This window comes from Podarcis melisellensis (genome assembly GCF_964234715.1).
Source record: "Podarcis melisellensis genome assembly, chromosome: 17".
Lineage (NCBI taxonomy): Eukaryota > Metazoa > Chordata > Lepidosauria > Squamata > Lacertidae > Podarcis > Podarcis melisellensis.
In genome coordinates, this window is record NC_138534.1 from 38,002,336 (window position 1) to 38,019,160 (window position 16,825).

The 16,825-nt window shown below is 45.1% G+C and overlaps 1 protein-coding gene across 1 annotated transcript; it reads right to left on the reverse strand.

Annotated features, from left to right (window-relative positions):
* Positions 1–22: 22 nt before the first annotated feature.
* Positions 23–12,133, reverse strand: MLF2 (myeloid leukemia factor 2). The gene is made up of 9 exons (XM_081894836.1): positions 11,847–12,133; positions 10,201–10,273; positions 9,959–10,085; positions 7,663–7,698; positions 5,417–5,470; positions 4,399–4,524; positions 3,274–3,433; positions 2,491–2,730; positions 23–702 (listed from the first exon to the last, which is right to left on the reverse strand). The coding sequence occupies exons 2-8, from the start codon at positions 10,248–10,250 to the stop codon at positions 2,552–2,554; spliced, it is 732 nt and encodes a 243-aa protein (XP_081750962.1). The 5' UTR covers positions 10,251–10,273; positions 11,847–12,133; the 3' UTR covers positions 23–702; positions 2,491–2,551.
* Positions 12,134–16,825: the final 4,692 nt, after the last annotated feature.

The window sequence follows — 16,825 nt, forward strand, 5'->3', positions numbered from 1 at the left end:
GATAGAGGCCGACTCCACTTGCTTTACAGGTTCCATTTCTTTATTCAACTCAGTAAACATCTAGTTACAAGTTTCACGAAATCAAATTTTATAAGATGGGGAGCTGACTGGATTGGGGCAGAGAGGTAGGGCCTGTTTTGTTTGTCCACACCTCACCTGATCCCTTCCACCCTTTCATACATACCCCATTTCCAGGGCAGGCAGGCAGGCAGGCAGGCAGGCAGGCAGGCAGGCAGGCCGAGAGCAAAGGCGACTAAAGGTTATTTTTCCAAGTGCTTGAAACTAATAGCAGGTCAACAGGTTTCCTTACTTGGTTGCCACTTGAGGTGGGTGGGTAGATTAAATACAAACTTCGGAACCAGCCAAACTTGGAGCAGGAAATAGAGGGGGTGGCAAAAACTGAGGGAAACCACTCCTGCACCCCTCCAAAAAACACTAAGGGGAGGGATTGGGTAGCTCAGTGAAGGGCAGGGAGGAGTTAAGAGGAAAAAGAACAAAGTAAAATTGATGTGTCACTCATTCATGGACAAGGTCCCTCCCTTCCCCTTGGCCACCCGCTCTATGCAAGGAGTACAACTGTGAAGAGAGAGTTAGTCACTTAATTTATATCTTAAAAGAGGGGCAGGAGGCTAGTATTCAACTTGAGGAAGGTCCAAGTGATGTTTCGTAGGGGCTTCGCCATCAGAGTTTCACTGTCTGTACCTGAGCAAGAGGGTGGGAGGAGAAGAAGAGAAACAATAGAAATCAGAAAGGGAACAGAAGGGAAATGCAGAAGGAACAGCGAGCAAGAAAAACAGGAAACTCAGTGCAAAACCCCCATGGCTGAGATCTCGCGGGGATGAACAATTTGTTTCAGGGCTGTACAATTTCAGATTGCAGGTTTGGGGCTCACACAGCGGAATTTTCCTCTCTATAGGAAAGCTCCTGCACACACAAAAACCTGGCCTCTCAGAGAGACTGTAGGCTTGAACTCCCCCCCCCCCCAATCTATCTTCTCTGTGGAAGACTTTTTTCTTCTTTTTGAATGGAGCCATGGAATTTCCCAGCTGCTAATCTGAAATGTACCACCTCTGTAAGTCAACCTCTAGCTTTGAACACTGTTAAAGCATCTTTAGCCACTTGAGCCAACTGAGAATTTGCTTTCATTCAATCAAACCTATCAGCAGAAACTAAATCCAACTTTGCTTTTTTTTTTTAAAAAAAAAAGCAGCTCAGGTGCCTAGTTCCTGGCATGGTATGTGTACCTTGCTCATGGCTCAGGCCAGGGAGGACTATTTTGTGGTCCTCTGGATTTTTCTGGACCCCCAATTCCCATCATCCCCAGCCAGCATGGCCAGTGATCAGGGATAATGGGAGCTGGAGTCTTTAACAACATCTGCTTTCCCCCAACCCTAACTTACAACATTTCTATACTACAGCCTCCCTTGCTCTCAACTGTGGTTGTGTGAGAAGGAAATTCTCTTTGCAAGACAAACCTTAAAAGCCTCTAAAAGCAATCATTCCAAAGCTTCCGGAAGAGAAGTGATGGCAGTTGCCCCATTTCAAACCAAGGCAATAAATTTATTCACTTTGAAATAAACCTCATTGAAACAGGTTTGGATTTATTTCAAAGTGTGGCTGCAATCTGATGATGTGATGGTGCCCTTAGATTCCTCCCTTATGTTATCAACAATCGTGGCTGCTGCCAAGTTTGCCTTCGGGAAGATGAACAGCCCAGCAGAAGAAGAGATTACTTTTGAAAAGATGGTGCAATACTCGATTCTTGTGGGAGCTCAGTGGAAGCACAAGCATTAGCTGTTGATTCTCTCCACAGTGAGATCCTGACTGGAAAAAGCATGGAACCTCTGGGACCTACTTCCAGGGCTGCAAAGGGGCTTGGACTAACTTTCCGCCCTGCAAACTGCCTTTGCTCAAGACTCAGGGCAGCATGCATAGCGCTCCCTGATGGCCTCCCATAAAGGTAACGACAAAGCTCCATCAGGCTTCTTTTCAGAAACAGAATTGCACCAGGAGCCACCAGATGAATCATATACCCTGCTTTGTTTCGAAGCGTTTTATTAGATTTTATCAAAATACTCCCTCGTCAACCACTCCTCATTCTCTGCAATTCCCAGAAGCCTCTGCTTCTGACACACAGAAGAGCAACAACCCTCCTTCCAGAAAGCTCAGGTTTCTTCTTATCCATGACTCCCTCCTCTGCCCGACTTGTGGCAGCCTGCTGCACCTTAACGTCCTCTCATGCTCTGTAAATATCACCATCTTTAAGGCCTAGCCAGGCACATGTGCATGCTGTTTTCCTGTATGTGTGTGTGTGTTTTTAAAAATACTAAAAAAAATGAAGGCGATCACTGCTGGGCACAGAGGTAAGTCACAGGCCCAATGTTGCACTGAAAAAGTAGTCAGGTTCGCCAGATTGTACCCCAACTGAGAAGCTGGGCAGGCATACCCTGGGACACAGCATGCATGCGAAGGGCAACAGTTAAGACTTACAAGAGCATGAAGGTAGATTTGGGGGTGACCGCATCACACCCCCCTTAAGTCTGCTCTGGGTTCACCAGTCGTACCGGCGCGACTGTCTGGTTGGAGAATCTTCAGGTCCCTGAATAGCAAGGCGGGCCCCTTCGGCCCGGCGGCCATTGCTTCCCTCGTGGCGCCGGTATTCCAGCCCTCTTTGCGTCCGGAAGCGGGATGTTTCTCGCCTCCATTCATCGTCAAACGCAGCGGCATCACCTGAAATAATAGTAATAATAATAATAATTTATTATTTATACCCCACCCATCTGGCTGGGCTTCCCCAACCACTCTGGGCTTCCAAGAAAATATTAAAATACTGTAATGCATCAAACATTAAAAGCTTCCCCAAACAGGGCTGCCTTCAGATGTCTTCTAAAAGTCTGGTAGTTGTTGTTCTCTTTGACATCTGGTGGGAGGGAATTCCACAGAGCGGGCGCCACTACTGAGAAGGCCCTCTGCCTGGTTCCCTGTAACTTGGCTTCTCGCAATGAGGGAACCGCCAGAAGGCCCTCGGAGCTGGACCTGAGTGTCCAGGCTGAACGATGGGGGTGGAGACGCTCCTTCAGGTATACTGGACTGAGGCCGTTTAGGGCTTTAAAGGTCAGCACCAACACTTTGAATTGTGCTCGGAAACGTACTGGGAGCACAATTCAAAACGTACTGAAAATGGGAACGGAGGAGAGGAGGCCATTGAGTGGGAGGGTGAGGCTGAGCAGACTGTCTGGAGGAAGGGGAGGAGCCAGAGGGAAAAACACTCACTCTCATCCAGGTTGATGTAGTCTTGCCTCTCCTCTTGGTCACCCGTGCGGTGATTGCGCGAGCGCTGCATGATGTGCGCGCGTTCCCGGATGTGGTGTCCAATAGACATCTGCTCCAGACCGCTGTCAGAGTCTCGCACCGTCCGCCTGGTCTCCCGGATCTAAGGACAAGAGAACAAAGTTGTAAATTTGGGGTTGTCGAACTATTTTGCTAGCCTTTTAACTCCCTGGATCTTCCCAAACGGAAGCCAAGTGGTTTGCCTCAAATTTCACAGCAGGTAATTTTAGTCATCAAATCTGTTGGCCCTACATAAGAATTCATCCTGCACCGGAAAACATAAACCCACCAGAGATTCCGAATCTTGTATGTTGACCCTCAGCACACCCAGTCTGCATTGATGCTGTTATGAGAATTATAAGGTCTAAGATATAAAATAAATGTTCATAAATGTACCAGGCAAACACATACATAAATATATAAACCACATGTCTGAAACAGTACAGGAAAACAGTCCTAAAGCCATTTTGACGCTTTCAGTGACCTCAAATATTCCTCTGCAGTTTGGATGGAAATGGGAAAAGCCTCCCCAGTGTCTCTGTGCTCACAAATCCTGCCTTAAGGGCCCATTTGGGTATTAATAGGGCCTGTGACCTGGACTCAGGAATTAAGTATATATCATCACAAAAGAATGGCCAGGCTTTCCAGGTAAACCCATCAACAGGTTTCCTGCCAGACAAGATTCTGCTGTAGACTGCCCCTCCAGTGATGTATGTATTATGTATTGGGGGGTGGCCTTGAGCTACAGGGTGGCAATTTCAAAAGTATATATGGGCTTGTGCACCATTGTTCTGGGTTCCTCCTCCCTCCTGCATGTGGTGAGTGAGGACTCTGTTGCAACAGTTTAATAAAGATCAGGCTTACTAGCTGCTTTGCTTCTCAATATTCTCTGGCTGACCTCTGTTAGTTTCTCCTACCGATAGAGAACCTAGGACTCTATACAGGCTCTTCGGTACTCCATAAGTGAGGAGCAGTTTTTTTCCTATAACAATGCCTAGACACCCGGTGGGACCAGCAGTCCATGGACTTGTTGAAAATTCTAGTAGAAGAAAACAGTCTCTTTCTTACCCCACCAGGTGCAGAGCGTGTCTCCGAGGTCTCCTGATAGACTTTGGGGCCCTCCCCCAGATTCGAGTAGGATATGACAGTTGAAGAGGTAAACGTCTGGCAGTTGGAACCACTAGTCATGTGCTCCTGGACACGCAAAAGATCAAAGGTGGTGAGCAGGGTTACTGGATTCATCCACAGAACTCTTGCGACTACAGAATGAAAACCACCATTTCTGCAAACAAGTCCTTTGACTTTCTAGGTTTTTCTTGACATTTTGAAAAAGGGGGGTATCTCCCCTCCTATACTATTCAAGGAGCAAGAATGGGGCACAACTTGTTTGGAACTAGGAGAAAATATTAACTAACTCTGCACATGCTTAAAAGCTAATTTGCCACCACGTCACCCACAAGAGGGCTGTGTACACCCTACATCGGGGAATAAAAAATTAAACAAATAAAATTCTGCTTACAAGCAATCAGAGTTCTGTAACTTGTATGAACTAGGCCAGAAATTTATAGTTTTTTTTTTATGAGTCTTACTCTGCAGCTGTTGCCACTTTGCAAAATCTACTCTGGGTTTGTGGGTCAGGGAAGGCGGGATAATGATCTAGGCAGGGCACTGGAATCCAGCAGCTGGAAATTTTATTCAACTACCAGTTCGGCTGAGATTCCAGCAGGTATTGGTTTCAAGCATATCTTCTCACAGTGATAACCAAGATCCTCAAGAATTCTGTTCCCAATATTACGCTCTGATTTGCATTTTTCGCAGGGGTTTGTGTGCGCACTACAATAGAACTGCGACGTACACAGAGCCCTGGGCATAAGCAAGAATCTGTCTTCCGGGGCAGCAAAATCACAGCCACGTCTACAAGTCACCCAAGCCGTGCAGCGGGTGTCATGCAGCAGCGCATCACAAACCCAGCTGTGTCACTTCTATCATGGGATCTGTTGTTGGGGATGACCGTGGTGCAACTGAACGGAAAGACACAAACACAGGGATCATACCATGCAACAAGAATGCACACAGGGGGTCTTACCATGTTCCCAATCATATCGTTCATCATTCCGAACATGTCCATAAAACCACCTGCCTGAAGGAAAGAGTATAGGAAAAGAGCTGAGGTTTGGGGAGAGTGATCAGTCAATGAAGGCACAAATAATGCTCAGATAGAATGAACAGAGTTTCTACTCCTTTTTTAATCATTGTTTACATGAACACCTGCAAATATCAAGGATATGACTAAGTCTAGACTGTTGCCAGACCCTCATGAGTGCACAGTACAGTTTCAAGGGTGACTATGCCCCAAATCAGGAATGGGGAACTTCTCTCTTTGGGCTACAGGACTCACAGGCCTGGTCTGCACCCTCACGGAGCACTTCTGCCTTTGAACTATGCCAATGCCTTTTGCTTTCCTGGATGGTGTGTGATTGTGGATGTGCATGCATGTAGAAACCTCTGACTTTTGCATGGGTGGAATGCTGCCTACTGTGCAAAGGGGTGTGTCGATAAAAGGATCTGCCCCCCCCCCCCCGGTGAGATCCAGCTCCCCGCCTCTGCCCGAAACCCAAGGGACATACTCTGGATTACACTCAAGAGCAACTACTAGCTTGTCTTTTCTCCATAAAACTGAAGGCACTGTACTCTTTTTGTCCTCACAATCCCTCCTGTTCGCGCAGTCTAATTTAAGACAAAGATTTACTAAATTAGGACAGAGACTGAGTGGCTTAGGATCACCCAGTGTGCCTCATGTCTGAACACTGATTTGAATCCAGGGCTACCTAGTCCAAAATCCGATCAATACACAACATTGCCACACACACCCCGTTCTATATTTACAGTGCTAAAGTTACAAGTTGTTACTTCGTACACACAAAAGCATACAAAGGAAGGAATCGGGAAAGCCACCATTTTTAGAGTAGGAAATTTAAATTAAATCTACATCAGTACATGTTCTTAGTGCATCGGATTTCATCTCAATTTTGGACATATTCACATTTAGGCTAAATATTCTTTGGAATATCAGTCAGTACAGCAAGATCTGCACACTATCAATTACTCTGAAACTTAAGCAGCCAGCACCAAGTTATTCAAGGTAAAAAACAATATATCCAGGAACTTAGTTTCCAAGCCAAAAATGTGTGGACTCCTGGATATCTCTTTGGCCTCGTGGCTATGGCCCAATGTCCAATTTGGTTTTGTCAAATTCAAATGCCATTTAGAAATGGTTTGTGCTCACACAATGAGCAAGTTGATTCTCCCCACTTACCAGCTAACCTCCCTGAGTGCCCTCATTATCCAAATAAGCAATCCATTTTCCCCACCACTCCCATGATCTTGACTGAAAAATCTCCCGAGACAACCAAATTCACAATCACACATCACTTTAAACTATAGCTAAGTTATGGTTTAAAAGTGAACGCGCAATGTAACGGTGAACAGGGAGCAAATCACAACCCCTTCATTCCTCTCCCTGCTCAGAATCCTGCTGCACATCAGGGAGCGAAGCCATGGTTTCGCGACGTTCAAACCCAGGGCCATGGTTCCTCTCTTTCCAAATAAACTATGAGCTGTAGCCAAGGATTGTTATTGACTTACCGTTCCCTCATGGTTTGTTTGGGGGACATAAACCACAAGCCTGGGTTTCGGACATAATGCCAAGCAAAACCAAACCTTAGCTCCTGGCAGTGCAAGAGCAGCAGGAGTGGGGAGGAGCAAAACCATCACAAAAGTTTCCTCCTTGCATTACGTATTCTGTTATTGCATAGTTCAGTTGGTTAGAGCACGGGGCTGACAACAGCAAGGTTGGGGGGTTTGATCCCCGTAAGAGACAGCTGGATATTCCTGCATTGCAGAGGGTAGGACTAGATGATCCTCAAGATCCCTTCCAACTCTGATTCTATATTATTCTATTTTCTTCTAATGCACCAGCATGCGGAAAAAGCCTTTAAACCACAGTAAACCTTACCTATGGCTTACAGTGACATGCAGGTACAGTAAAGCCATTCTGCAAAATTCTAATCTATTATTCAACATTTTCTCCCCTTTTGACTTCTTTTTTATTTTTCTCTTGAAAGGCCAAAGGAGATTCCTTCCCCCCTTTATAATTCTCCTATCAGAACAGAGTAATCCTCCACATTCTCCCTTTCTGTCGAGGAATTTACAAGTATCATTACTTTCATGATTTCGAGATTACACTCTGCAGCAGAAGAAATCTGGAATGTTACTCAGAGGAAAAGATTCAGAGAACTCCGCTTGTGTGGGGAGAAGAACAGCAGGGCTTACCATTCCTAGCATCCCAAAGGGCGAAACAGTTCCTGCCTGTAAAAGGACAGAGGCATAAAGAACAATGACAAGCTACCCTTCTGTAATAAACATCTCTCCTACCCACATCTTAGAACAACAAAAGGGCTCACTCACTCAGTTAAAAGATTCAAGAGGGGGAGCTATAGCATGACATCAGCTCCTCAAGTCTATCATCCGAGTAATTTCATTTCAAAATAGAGAATCTCTCAAAAGTGGAACAAGCATTTAAAAAGAAATTTAAAAGCAAGGTCAAATCTCTTTAAGAAGATTGCAGGTTATATAATGTCATCTAATAGAAAGCCAAATAAAACACATCCTACAGATTAGAAAGGTTAGTAATAAGTAAAAATTAATAATATTATAATTATAAAAGGCAAGGACGCTTCATTTAAGAACTGGAAGCAATGCCCAAATGAAGATTTAAACAAACAAACCCTACACAAAAACCCTAATCCAGCAGCGAACCAGGAAGAGAAAGTAGGACTATTAGAAGAAAAGGTGTAAGAGGGTGAGCTAAAGGAAGACCAAGAAAATGTCCGGTCCTGTTTCAACAAAAATTATTTGAAAGTGAACATTTTTCACTTTAAAAATTCTTTGGCATTTTAAAGAGGAAACCTGATGGACTTGCAAAATGCTTTTAAAAAATACCTCACTAGCAGGGTTGGGGAATCATACCTGAACAGTGGCCCTGCAGGCAGGGCTGATGGAAGTTAGTGTCCAATAACATCTGGAGGGCCTTTCTTTCCTCACCCCCACACTAAATACCCCTAAATCTCCTTATCAGTCATGTGGTAAAACTGCCCAGCTTCTTATAAACTGGCAACTGAGTGAAGAACAGAAAGCAGGAGGAAAAGATGGAGGAACTGAACTGTTTGCCCACCCTCAGCTACTCTGTTCTGGTTCTGCTATTTATTTTTCTCATCAGTTCACCCATGGAGACAATAAATTAACCAGGCTTGTGGATAACACCAACTTACTAAGGATACTGAAAGCCCAAACAAATTTGTGATGTGTTCAATAGGTAAAGGGACCCCTGACCGTTAGGTCCAGTCGTGGCCGACTCTGGGGTTGCAGCGCTCATCTCGCTTTATTGGCCGAGGGAGCCGGCATACAGCTTCCGGGTCATGTGGCCAGCATGACTAAGCCGCTTCTGGCAAACCAGAGCAGCGCATGGAAACGCCGTTTACCTTCCCACCAAAGTGGTACCTATTTATCTACTTGCACTTTGACGTGCTTTCGTACTGCTAGGTTGGCAGGATCAGGGACCGGGTAACAGGAGCTCACCCCATCATGGGGATTTGAACCGCCGACCTTCTGATCGGCAAGTCCTAGGTTTAACTCACAGCGCCACCCGTATCCTGATGTGTTCAATAGGATCTCTCTTGTGTTGAACCCCAGGTGAACTGTTCCGAAAGCTCTGCAAATGCCATCTTGGTAGTCAAGATAACCCCACAATTAATTGGTAGTTGAGCTCATATATGTTTTTATTCACTTGCTTTGCTATAAGCTAATTGTCTTGCTTTGATGTTATCCTGATCTGTGGGCCTGGGGTGCTGGGCTCTGAGCCCAGAAAGGGGAACTATCTGTAAGATTTGGGTATTTGCCACCTATGCCCTCATCTGAAGGGAAGTCCTGGCCCAAGTGGTGAATAAAGAAGGCATGAGGGTTTCTTAGGTGTGGACAAGCCATCTCCTTGCTGCCATGTCTGTCCCGTGTCTGTAAAGGCTGGGAGACCTGGCAGGCTAATTTGCTGTAAGTCTACACCTTTCTTTAATAAAGCACAAGAACTGGCCATTCTGATGTTTTTGACATCCTTCTTTGGTATCCCCGTCCCCAACCACTCCCACAAGCCCTCCTTTTGGGCCTGTGTTTCAGGGTCTGAACCTGACATACTGATGAACTTCATAAGGCTATGACTTACAAGCATGTCCTGGGGTCAAGGTGAAATATCAACCCTGTGTACTACAGCTGCGAGGAAAAAATCAAGGCTGAAGCTCAGTGGCACAGCATGTTTTTCAGAAAATCTCTGCTAGTCTCAAGTTGAAAGGCAGAGAAGTGAGGGAGATTATCTCTCCCTGAAACTTTGGGAAAGGCACTACTAGCCAAATCAAGCTAGATAGACCAACAATTTGACTCGGTATAGTTTCCTATGTTCAAAATGCTGATTATTATTTAGGTAGAAAAGTGGCACAGGGATATGGCTCTCTTTTTTTACTTGCATTTGTACCAAAGGGGGGAAAGACAGACCTAGTCAAAGTCTCCAGATTTCCATTACCTGCATTCTTCGACTAGTCTGGCGTGTTGCAGGGACAGTCCCGTTGCCAATGCTGAGGAAGGGGCTATAACCAAAGCCGCCTGAGAGCACACGGTTCACATGCTGGTGGTGGATGGCAAGAGGGTCCCTGAAGGAAGAGGAGATGATACACAAGGGAGTTAAGTATTGAAGCAGTTCACATCAAACCTATCCCTCCCCTCTGTCCACTGCTTCCCTCCAGGAGGCAAAACTAGAGTACTCACATCACAAACATCGGGTCCTCTGGCTCTCCATCTCTCATGAACCGGAACATAATTCCCTCAAATGCAGGGTGGGCTGTTCATTTGGAAACAAAAGAGGAATATGAATCTATATGAAGGCCAGACTCCCCCTTTGCATGCAGTCCTATATTATTATTATTATTAATTAAATTTATATACCGCCCTATACCTGCAAGTCTCAGGGAGGTTCACAAGATAAAATCACAATGTAAAAACACAAAACACATAGTCAAAATAAAAACAAAAGCAACCCAATAACCCGCCCCAACACATTTTGAAAGGGCATTGTATGATTTTTAGACATTAGTTAAGGGTTTGTGTATATTTTCAAAGTTGTTATACAATGCAAGTCCCAAGTCCTTCCCCATTAATATAAGGAACCGTAAAGAACATGTGCCTGCCCTCATTCGTACTAGACAACATACCCCATCACTGCTCTTTACTCTCCTGATAGGTCTCAAAAGATACTGAGAAATTACCTTTGCACTAAGCCACCCAATCTTTGTTTTCTCTCATACACATAAACTGCAACTACTCACTCACAATTTCTCTCTGTGTATATAAGTATTGGGGTAACCAATTGCAAGGGACAACAGGGCTCCTGCACCTTTTAACAACCATGAAGAAGAGAGAGAACCTTAGCAGGTATATAGGCACTCTTCTCATCACTGCACAGCTAGACGCACTTGCCCCAAATCCCCTCATCTTTAGAACTAATAAAGGAGAGGTGCCCTCCAGATGTTAGACTACAACTCCCATCAACCCAGCCAGCTGGACGATGGGAGCTGTAGTCCAAAACATCATGTTTGTTGTCCCTGCACTAGAAGCACAGGACTCTAGGGTCACCCACTCCACCACTAGCTGTGAGGAATCCAACTATTTAAATAGCAGAATGAACAAACAGTGCATATAAGGACAGCAGAGAAAAACCTGCCCAGGCTGCTGCACACCAATCCATCATCTCTTCGCTGCTGCATCACCTCCAAATGCAGTGCTCAGGTCCTAGACCTTCTGCTTACTCTACAAATACTCAACTCCTATCCCAGTGCGGAGGCAACTCCGTGGAGCTCACGTAGCCCAGTCCTATCCCCCTCCCCGCCCGAAAACCCTTGCACAAACTCCTCCAATCTGAATTCCAACCACAACTCTGTCAGCTGCAAACAAATGCAACCCCCCCCCCCAACACGTTTAGCAATACAGAATGCAACAACACATCACATTACTGTTATTTCACACCAGGAACCAACAACTGCAAAAAGTACTATTTGCATAGCACGGTACAATTAATGCAATTCCATCAAAATCCACTTATTGCAGTGCATGGCATCATCAATAACACCTGCTTGCCCCTGTAATCGAAACAGAGAGAGGGAGGCAGAGGGACAGAAGCAGGCCTAAGGCAAGGACCAACTTCTCTCTCCAAAAACACCTTCCTTTCCCAATTCCGGATTGTGTATCCGTCTCCAAGATGCCCCAGGCCGAAAATCCGGAAGGTTCTGGGCGCTGAGCTTTGTGAGCTAACTCCCCATCTCCTTTCCCAAGCTGTCAGGACAACTCTCGCCCGCCCTGCCTCCCTCCCTCTCCATCCTTGCAAGCCCCACGGAAGACTCCCCAAGGGGACTGCTCACATCTCTGGCCAGCTCCTTTGTTGCTGTCGTCTCCTGCTTCTTGCTCTCCCGGAATTTATTCCAGCCACGAGTCCTAAAGGGGAAGATTAATGCTGCATCCCTTTTCCCCCCTTCCTTCCTTCCTGCCTTGCCTGCCTCCCCCCCACTAGATGTTCTTTGTTGCAAATAGGCTGGTGTGTTGGGGGGGAAAAGACAAGCTTCTTTGTTTCAAATCCTCCACCCCCGCCACCAAGCAAGCCACCCGCGGGGCCACCAGCAAGGCCGCCCGAGTTTGCACCCCTCTTTCCCCCCCACGTTCTTTTAGGAAAAGACAAATACTGCTAGCATCCCCGTTTGCAAGCAAAAGGATATTTTGCCTTTTCAAAGAAAACCCACAACAAGGCCCAAGCAGGATGTGATGTCAGAAACCCCGCCCCCTCAAAAGCCTCAAAGCCCCACCCTCCAGAAAGGAGTTACATAGCCGGATCTGGGGCGAAGTCCGCTGCACGACGGTGGGTCTTTGCTTTGCAGTGCAATAGCCGGGGGCTTGCAAAATATCCCACCCACCCCCGCATTGCTGTCGTTTGCTGGGATTGCAACAAGGGAAAGTGCAGCATTCCGAGGGGCTTGCAATGCAGGCGAATGAACATTCAAAAATAAATGCATCCACATAAATTCTTTGGATGCCAAGGAAATGGTTGCTTGCAGTCCAGCTTCAACTTCATTCATATGAATGGGGAGAGAATGCCCCGGTCCTGCCAGTAGTCGCCGAAGCTGCAACGCGCCCGTGTGAACAGTAGAGGTCGCTCTACCATCACAGAACGGCAGCTCAGCGCGTCTGCAAAGCAATAAACCTGTAGCTGGTTTTGCGGGTTCCAGCCAGCGCACGTGTAAATCATTTAAGGTACTCTTGAGCCTCTCGCTTGCTTGCTTGGGACGTGTGAACGCCCTGAGTGCATACGGCATTGTGTGGAAGGCAATGCGTTTCAAACCAGGTGTGTGCAGTATTTCAAATCAACGGGAAACATAGAGGCAAGTTCACGCATAGCTCAGTTGGTTAGAGCCTGGTGCTGATAACACTTAAGATTGCAGGTTCGATCCCCGTATGAGACAGCTGCATATTCCCGTCTTGCTTGGGGTTGGACTAGATGATCCTCAGAGTCCTTTCCAACTCTAAAAAAAATATATCCTATGATTCTAAGTTACAGCCAAAGCAAATGTCTCCCGTTCTCTTTCAGCTGTCAAAACTGACAGTCTTAATGCATGTGTTGACAGTGTCACGAGCCCAGATTTTGATCCACCCACACGATTCGTTCGCCTCCATGCATCGCATTTGAAATCTGCATAGGTAAATAGCATCCTGAGGACCGGCCCACAGAGGCAGCAGTCCGAGGTACCCAAATTCAGTTTTGCAAACGTCGAGGAACACAGTCGCTGCCTTTGACCTCTAGAGCAGTGTTTCCCAACCTTGGGCCTCCAGATGTTTTTGAACTACAATTCCCATCATCCCTGACCACTGGTCTTGCTAGCTAGGGATGATGGGAGTTGTAGTCCAAAAACAGCTGGAGGCCCAAGGTTGGGAAACACTGCTCTAGAGGACGTGGCAGAAAAGCAGCTCATCAAACAGGTGATATTCCTGCACTTCTGACTTCCACCTGGTTGCCCCATGGACCCAGGTGTAAAGGGGAAGGAGGCTGAGGAAGAGAGAAGTAAGGATGGACATTACAAACGAAAATACAAAAACCTCCTCTTGTGAACTTTTTATCCTAATACAAAGCAGGAAAAAAGGGAAGGTGAAAAAAAATTAAAACTAGCAAAAATATTTGGATAATTTTTTCTCTCTTTCTTTGAAGTGTGTGTGTGTGCATGTGTGTTTGCATGTGTTTAGTCGAGACAAAATGTCAGGAAATTAATGCATTAGATGTGTTTGACTCAGTTTTGTTTTGGATTCAGCTGTGACTAAAGTTGCTGTAATTTCATTCTGCTTCAGCCTGCTAAAGGTCTGACCCAGCTGAACTAACCAGTTTAGTTTCTACTCATACATTAAAATTGAATACACAGTGCTGATTTGCATATTTGAAAGGTAGTGAATATTGTGGCGATAATTTTATCCTAATCTGAATACAAGATGCATACATATGCATCTTAGACAGAAAGCTCAGCAAATAACTACAGGACATTATTAAGGACATTGGAGGAACATGGGGGGAAATGCAAGGGGAAATGGTATTTTGGCCTCAGTGTATTTGACATTTAAGCATGTAATAAGACGGAGGGAAACCTATTAAGTGTAATCTTAATGGATAAAAAAACATGATCTTCCTCGTTTGTGTACAAATCCACCCTCTTTCTGTCAGATTCCCCATCTCTGGTTTCTGGGAGCTGCAGGCTAGAGACCCCATGATGGCGCTGTGTTGTGCTTCTTGGAATCCTGCAAGCCGCCCACCATACACCTTCCTCCAGGTCAGAGGTAAGACCTGTGATCCCCTACCTGCCTGCACACTGTCTCGCCAGAGTGAAACATGCTCTGGTTAGCTCCCGCTTGGAGTACTGCAATGTGCTCTACGGTGGGACTACCTTTGAAGGTGATGTGGAAAGTACAGCTAATCCAGAATGTGGCTGCCAGATTGGTGACTGGGAGAGGCCAACAGGACCATATAACACTGGTCCTAAAAGATCTACATTGGCTCCCAGTACATTTCTGAGCATAATTCAAAGTGTTGGTGCTGAACTTTAAAGCCCTAAATAGCTTCGGCTCTGTATGAGGGGCAATATGCAAGTTTAAGTAGTAGTAGTAATGTACCGGAAGGAGCGTCTACATCCCCATCGTTCTGCCTGGACACTGAGGTCCAGCTCCAAGGGTCTTCTGGCGGTTCCTTCCCTACAAGAATTGAGGTTACAGGGAACCAGGCAGAGGGCCATATTGGTAGTCACACCCACCCTGTGAACGTCCTCCTGTCAGATGTCAAGGAGATAAGTAACTCTCTGACTTTTAGAAGACATCTGAAGGCAGCCCTGTATTAGGAAGTTTTTAATGTTTGATGTTTTACTGTGTTTGATGTTTTAATTTTTTGGAAGCTGCTCAGGGTGGCATAATAATAATAATAGACATTGCATTGATTGATTGATTGATTGATTGATTGATTGCCTACCTGTCTGCTCTTTACCCTAAGATCCTAGGGTAGATTACAGCATTAAAACACAACTCCAATTCCCATCAGCACCACCCAACATGATCAAGGATGATGAGAGTTGTAATCCAGCAGCATGTGGAGATGCCCAAGAATTATGCTGGGTATGAGATGAGCCCTAACCAGCTCCACCTATTAATTATCTTTGTAAGAGGAAAACTAGATGTGATGCCAAGTGTGTCATTAGGAATCATCCCATCAATAGGTTTTTTAAAAAGGAGGTGTAGGGAATATTTCGCCTGATGAGGGAATGGTTTAACCCTTTCTTCCTCTGCTGTGGTCCTGACAAAAATAATCCCTGTGCCTGCTGTTAACTCCGGAAGGGAAGGCTCCATTAGCTCTGATGGAGTTTTCCCTTCCAAGGCTAAGAGCAGGTTAGGTAATGCGGGAGGAGAGGAAAGGGTCAAACTGACCCTTCCTTTGCACTATGCTCCAAACACAAACTACAGGCCCCTGAGACTGATTTGTTATGTCATGTTTGGCCCGAAAACTACTTCATTTATAAAGAAAAATGCTTCTCTGTACATTTCTGTTATCTGTACTATTTACCAGGTGCCACTTCAGAAGAGAATAAAGGGATATTGTCTCTTTTAACGCTGTGCCAGCCACCTACAATTTTTATAAGTACAAAGAGCAGCTTTGCCTAATTAATTTGGGATTCTGTTATAGTTTCGGGACATGATTCACCCAAATGCTTTCAAGTACCACTGATTTCAGTGGGAAAATTAAGCATGTGCTTAAAGCTGCAATTCTAGCCACAATTTCTTGGCAATAGGCTCCAAACTGAATTCAGTAGAACTTGCTGCTGAGTAAATAGTTAAGTTCAGGGTTCAGGTATCTCCCACTGACATCAATGGGACATACAAATGTTTAACTTTGGATAATGACTTCTGGATCTAGTTTATCTCTTTTGCATTGTTGTTGTACACTGATTGGATCTTCTAAATTATCATTCAGTAATGTGTGAAATGAATGAAAGTAATGGGAAGTACAAAAAGTGAAGGTAAGGCTGAAGTGATTTGAAAAAGGAAACTCAATAGGACACTTCTGAGCAAACAGGGAGGCCTGAGAGAGACTCAAAGCTTCCAAATAATAAAAGAGCAGAATCACCAAATCTCAATATTTTGCTTACTGTCGGAATAGTTGGCAGGAATAGGCCCCACTAAATGAAGGAGACTTACTTCTGAGTAGATATAGTGTTATGTACTGAGTTGAATAGGATCCAAACTGCAGCAGTCTGATTGGTCCTAGAACAATAGGATCCAAAAGGCAACAGTCTGATTGGTCCTAGAACAATAGGATTCAGAATGCAGCAGTCTGATTGGTCCTAGAACAATGCAGCAGTATGATTGGTTGGCAGGAACCACCCAATCATGCTCCAGATGGAAGTAAATCCACAACCTGATTGGCTTACAGTAGAATTCCGGAATTAGCCAATCATGTGCAGCCCTTTGTGTAAATAATGTATATAAAGCAGATACTTTGAGGGGACATTCATTCATTCCTCCTCACCACTATGAGCTGAATAAAGAGCATGAAATCACTTTGCGACTCTGAGTATATTTCATATAGAATTGCACTATTACAAATGAATTGCCCATAAAGGGATTAAAAGAACCAACAAAAAGTGCAGTGTGTATTGCAGATCTTAAAGTTTGCACAGAATTTACAGACTGCATTTTTCCCACTTCATTGCCAGTTGTCTTCATTGTTTATTCCCTACTCCTTTGGCCATGTCTAAAATAACACTTCATGCTTCTGATTAAATGGACTTCTCTAGTCCATGAAATCTCATGACATAATAAATCT

Bases quoted from the DNA above. Each gene is read 5' to 3' on its own strand.
- MLF2 (XM_081894836.1), bottom strand. From the start codon at position 10,250: ATGTTCCGGTTCATGAGAGATGGAGAGCCAGAGGACCCGATGTTTGTG. The intron at 10,086-10,200 runs GTGAGTACTCTA...CTCTTCCTTCAG, and splicing joins GAGGACCCGATGTTTGTGAT to GGACCCTCTTGCCATCCACC. The intron at 4,525-5,416 runs GTAAGACCCCCT...TTGCGTGTCCAG, and splicing joins ACGATATGATTGGGAACATG to GAGCACATGACTAGTGGTTC.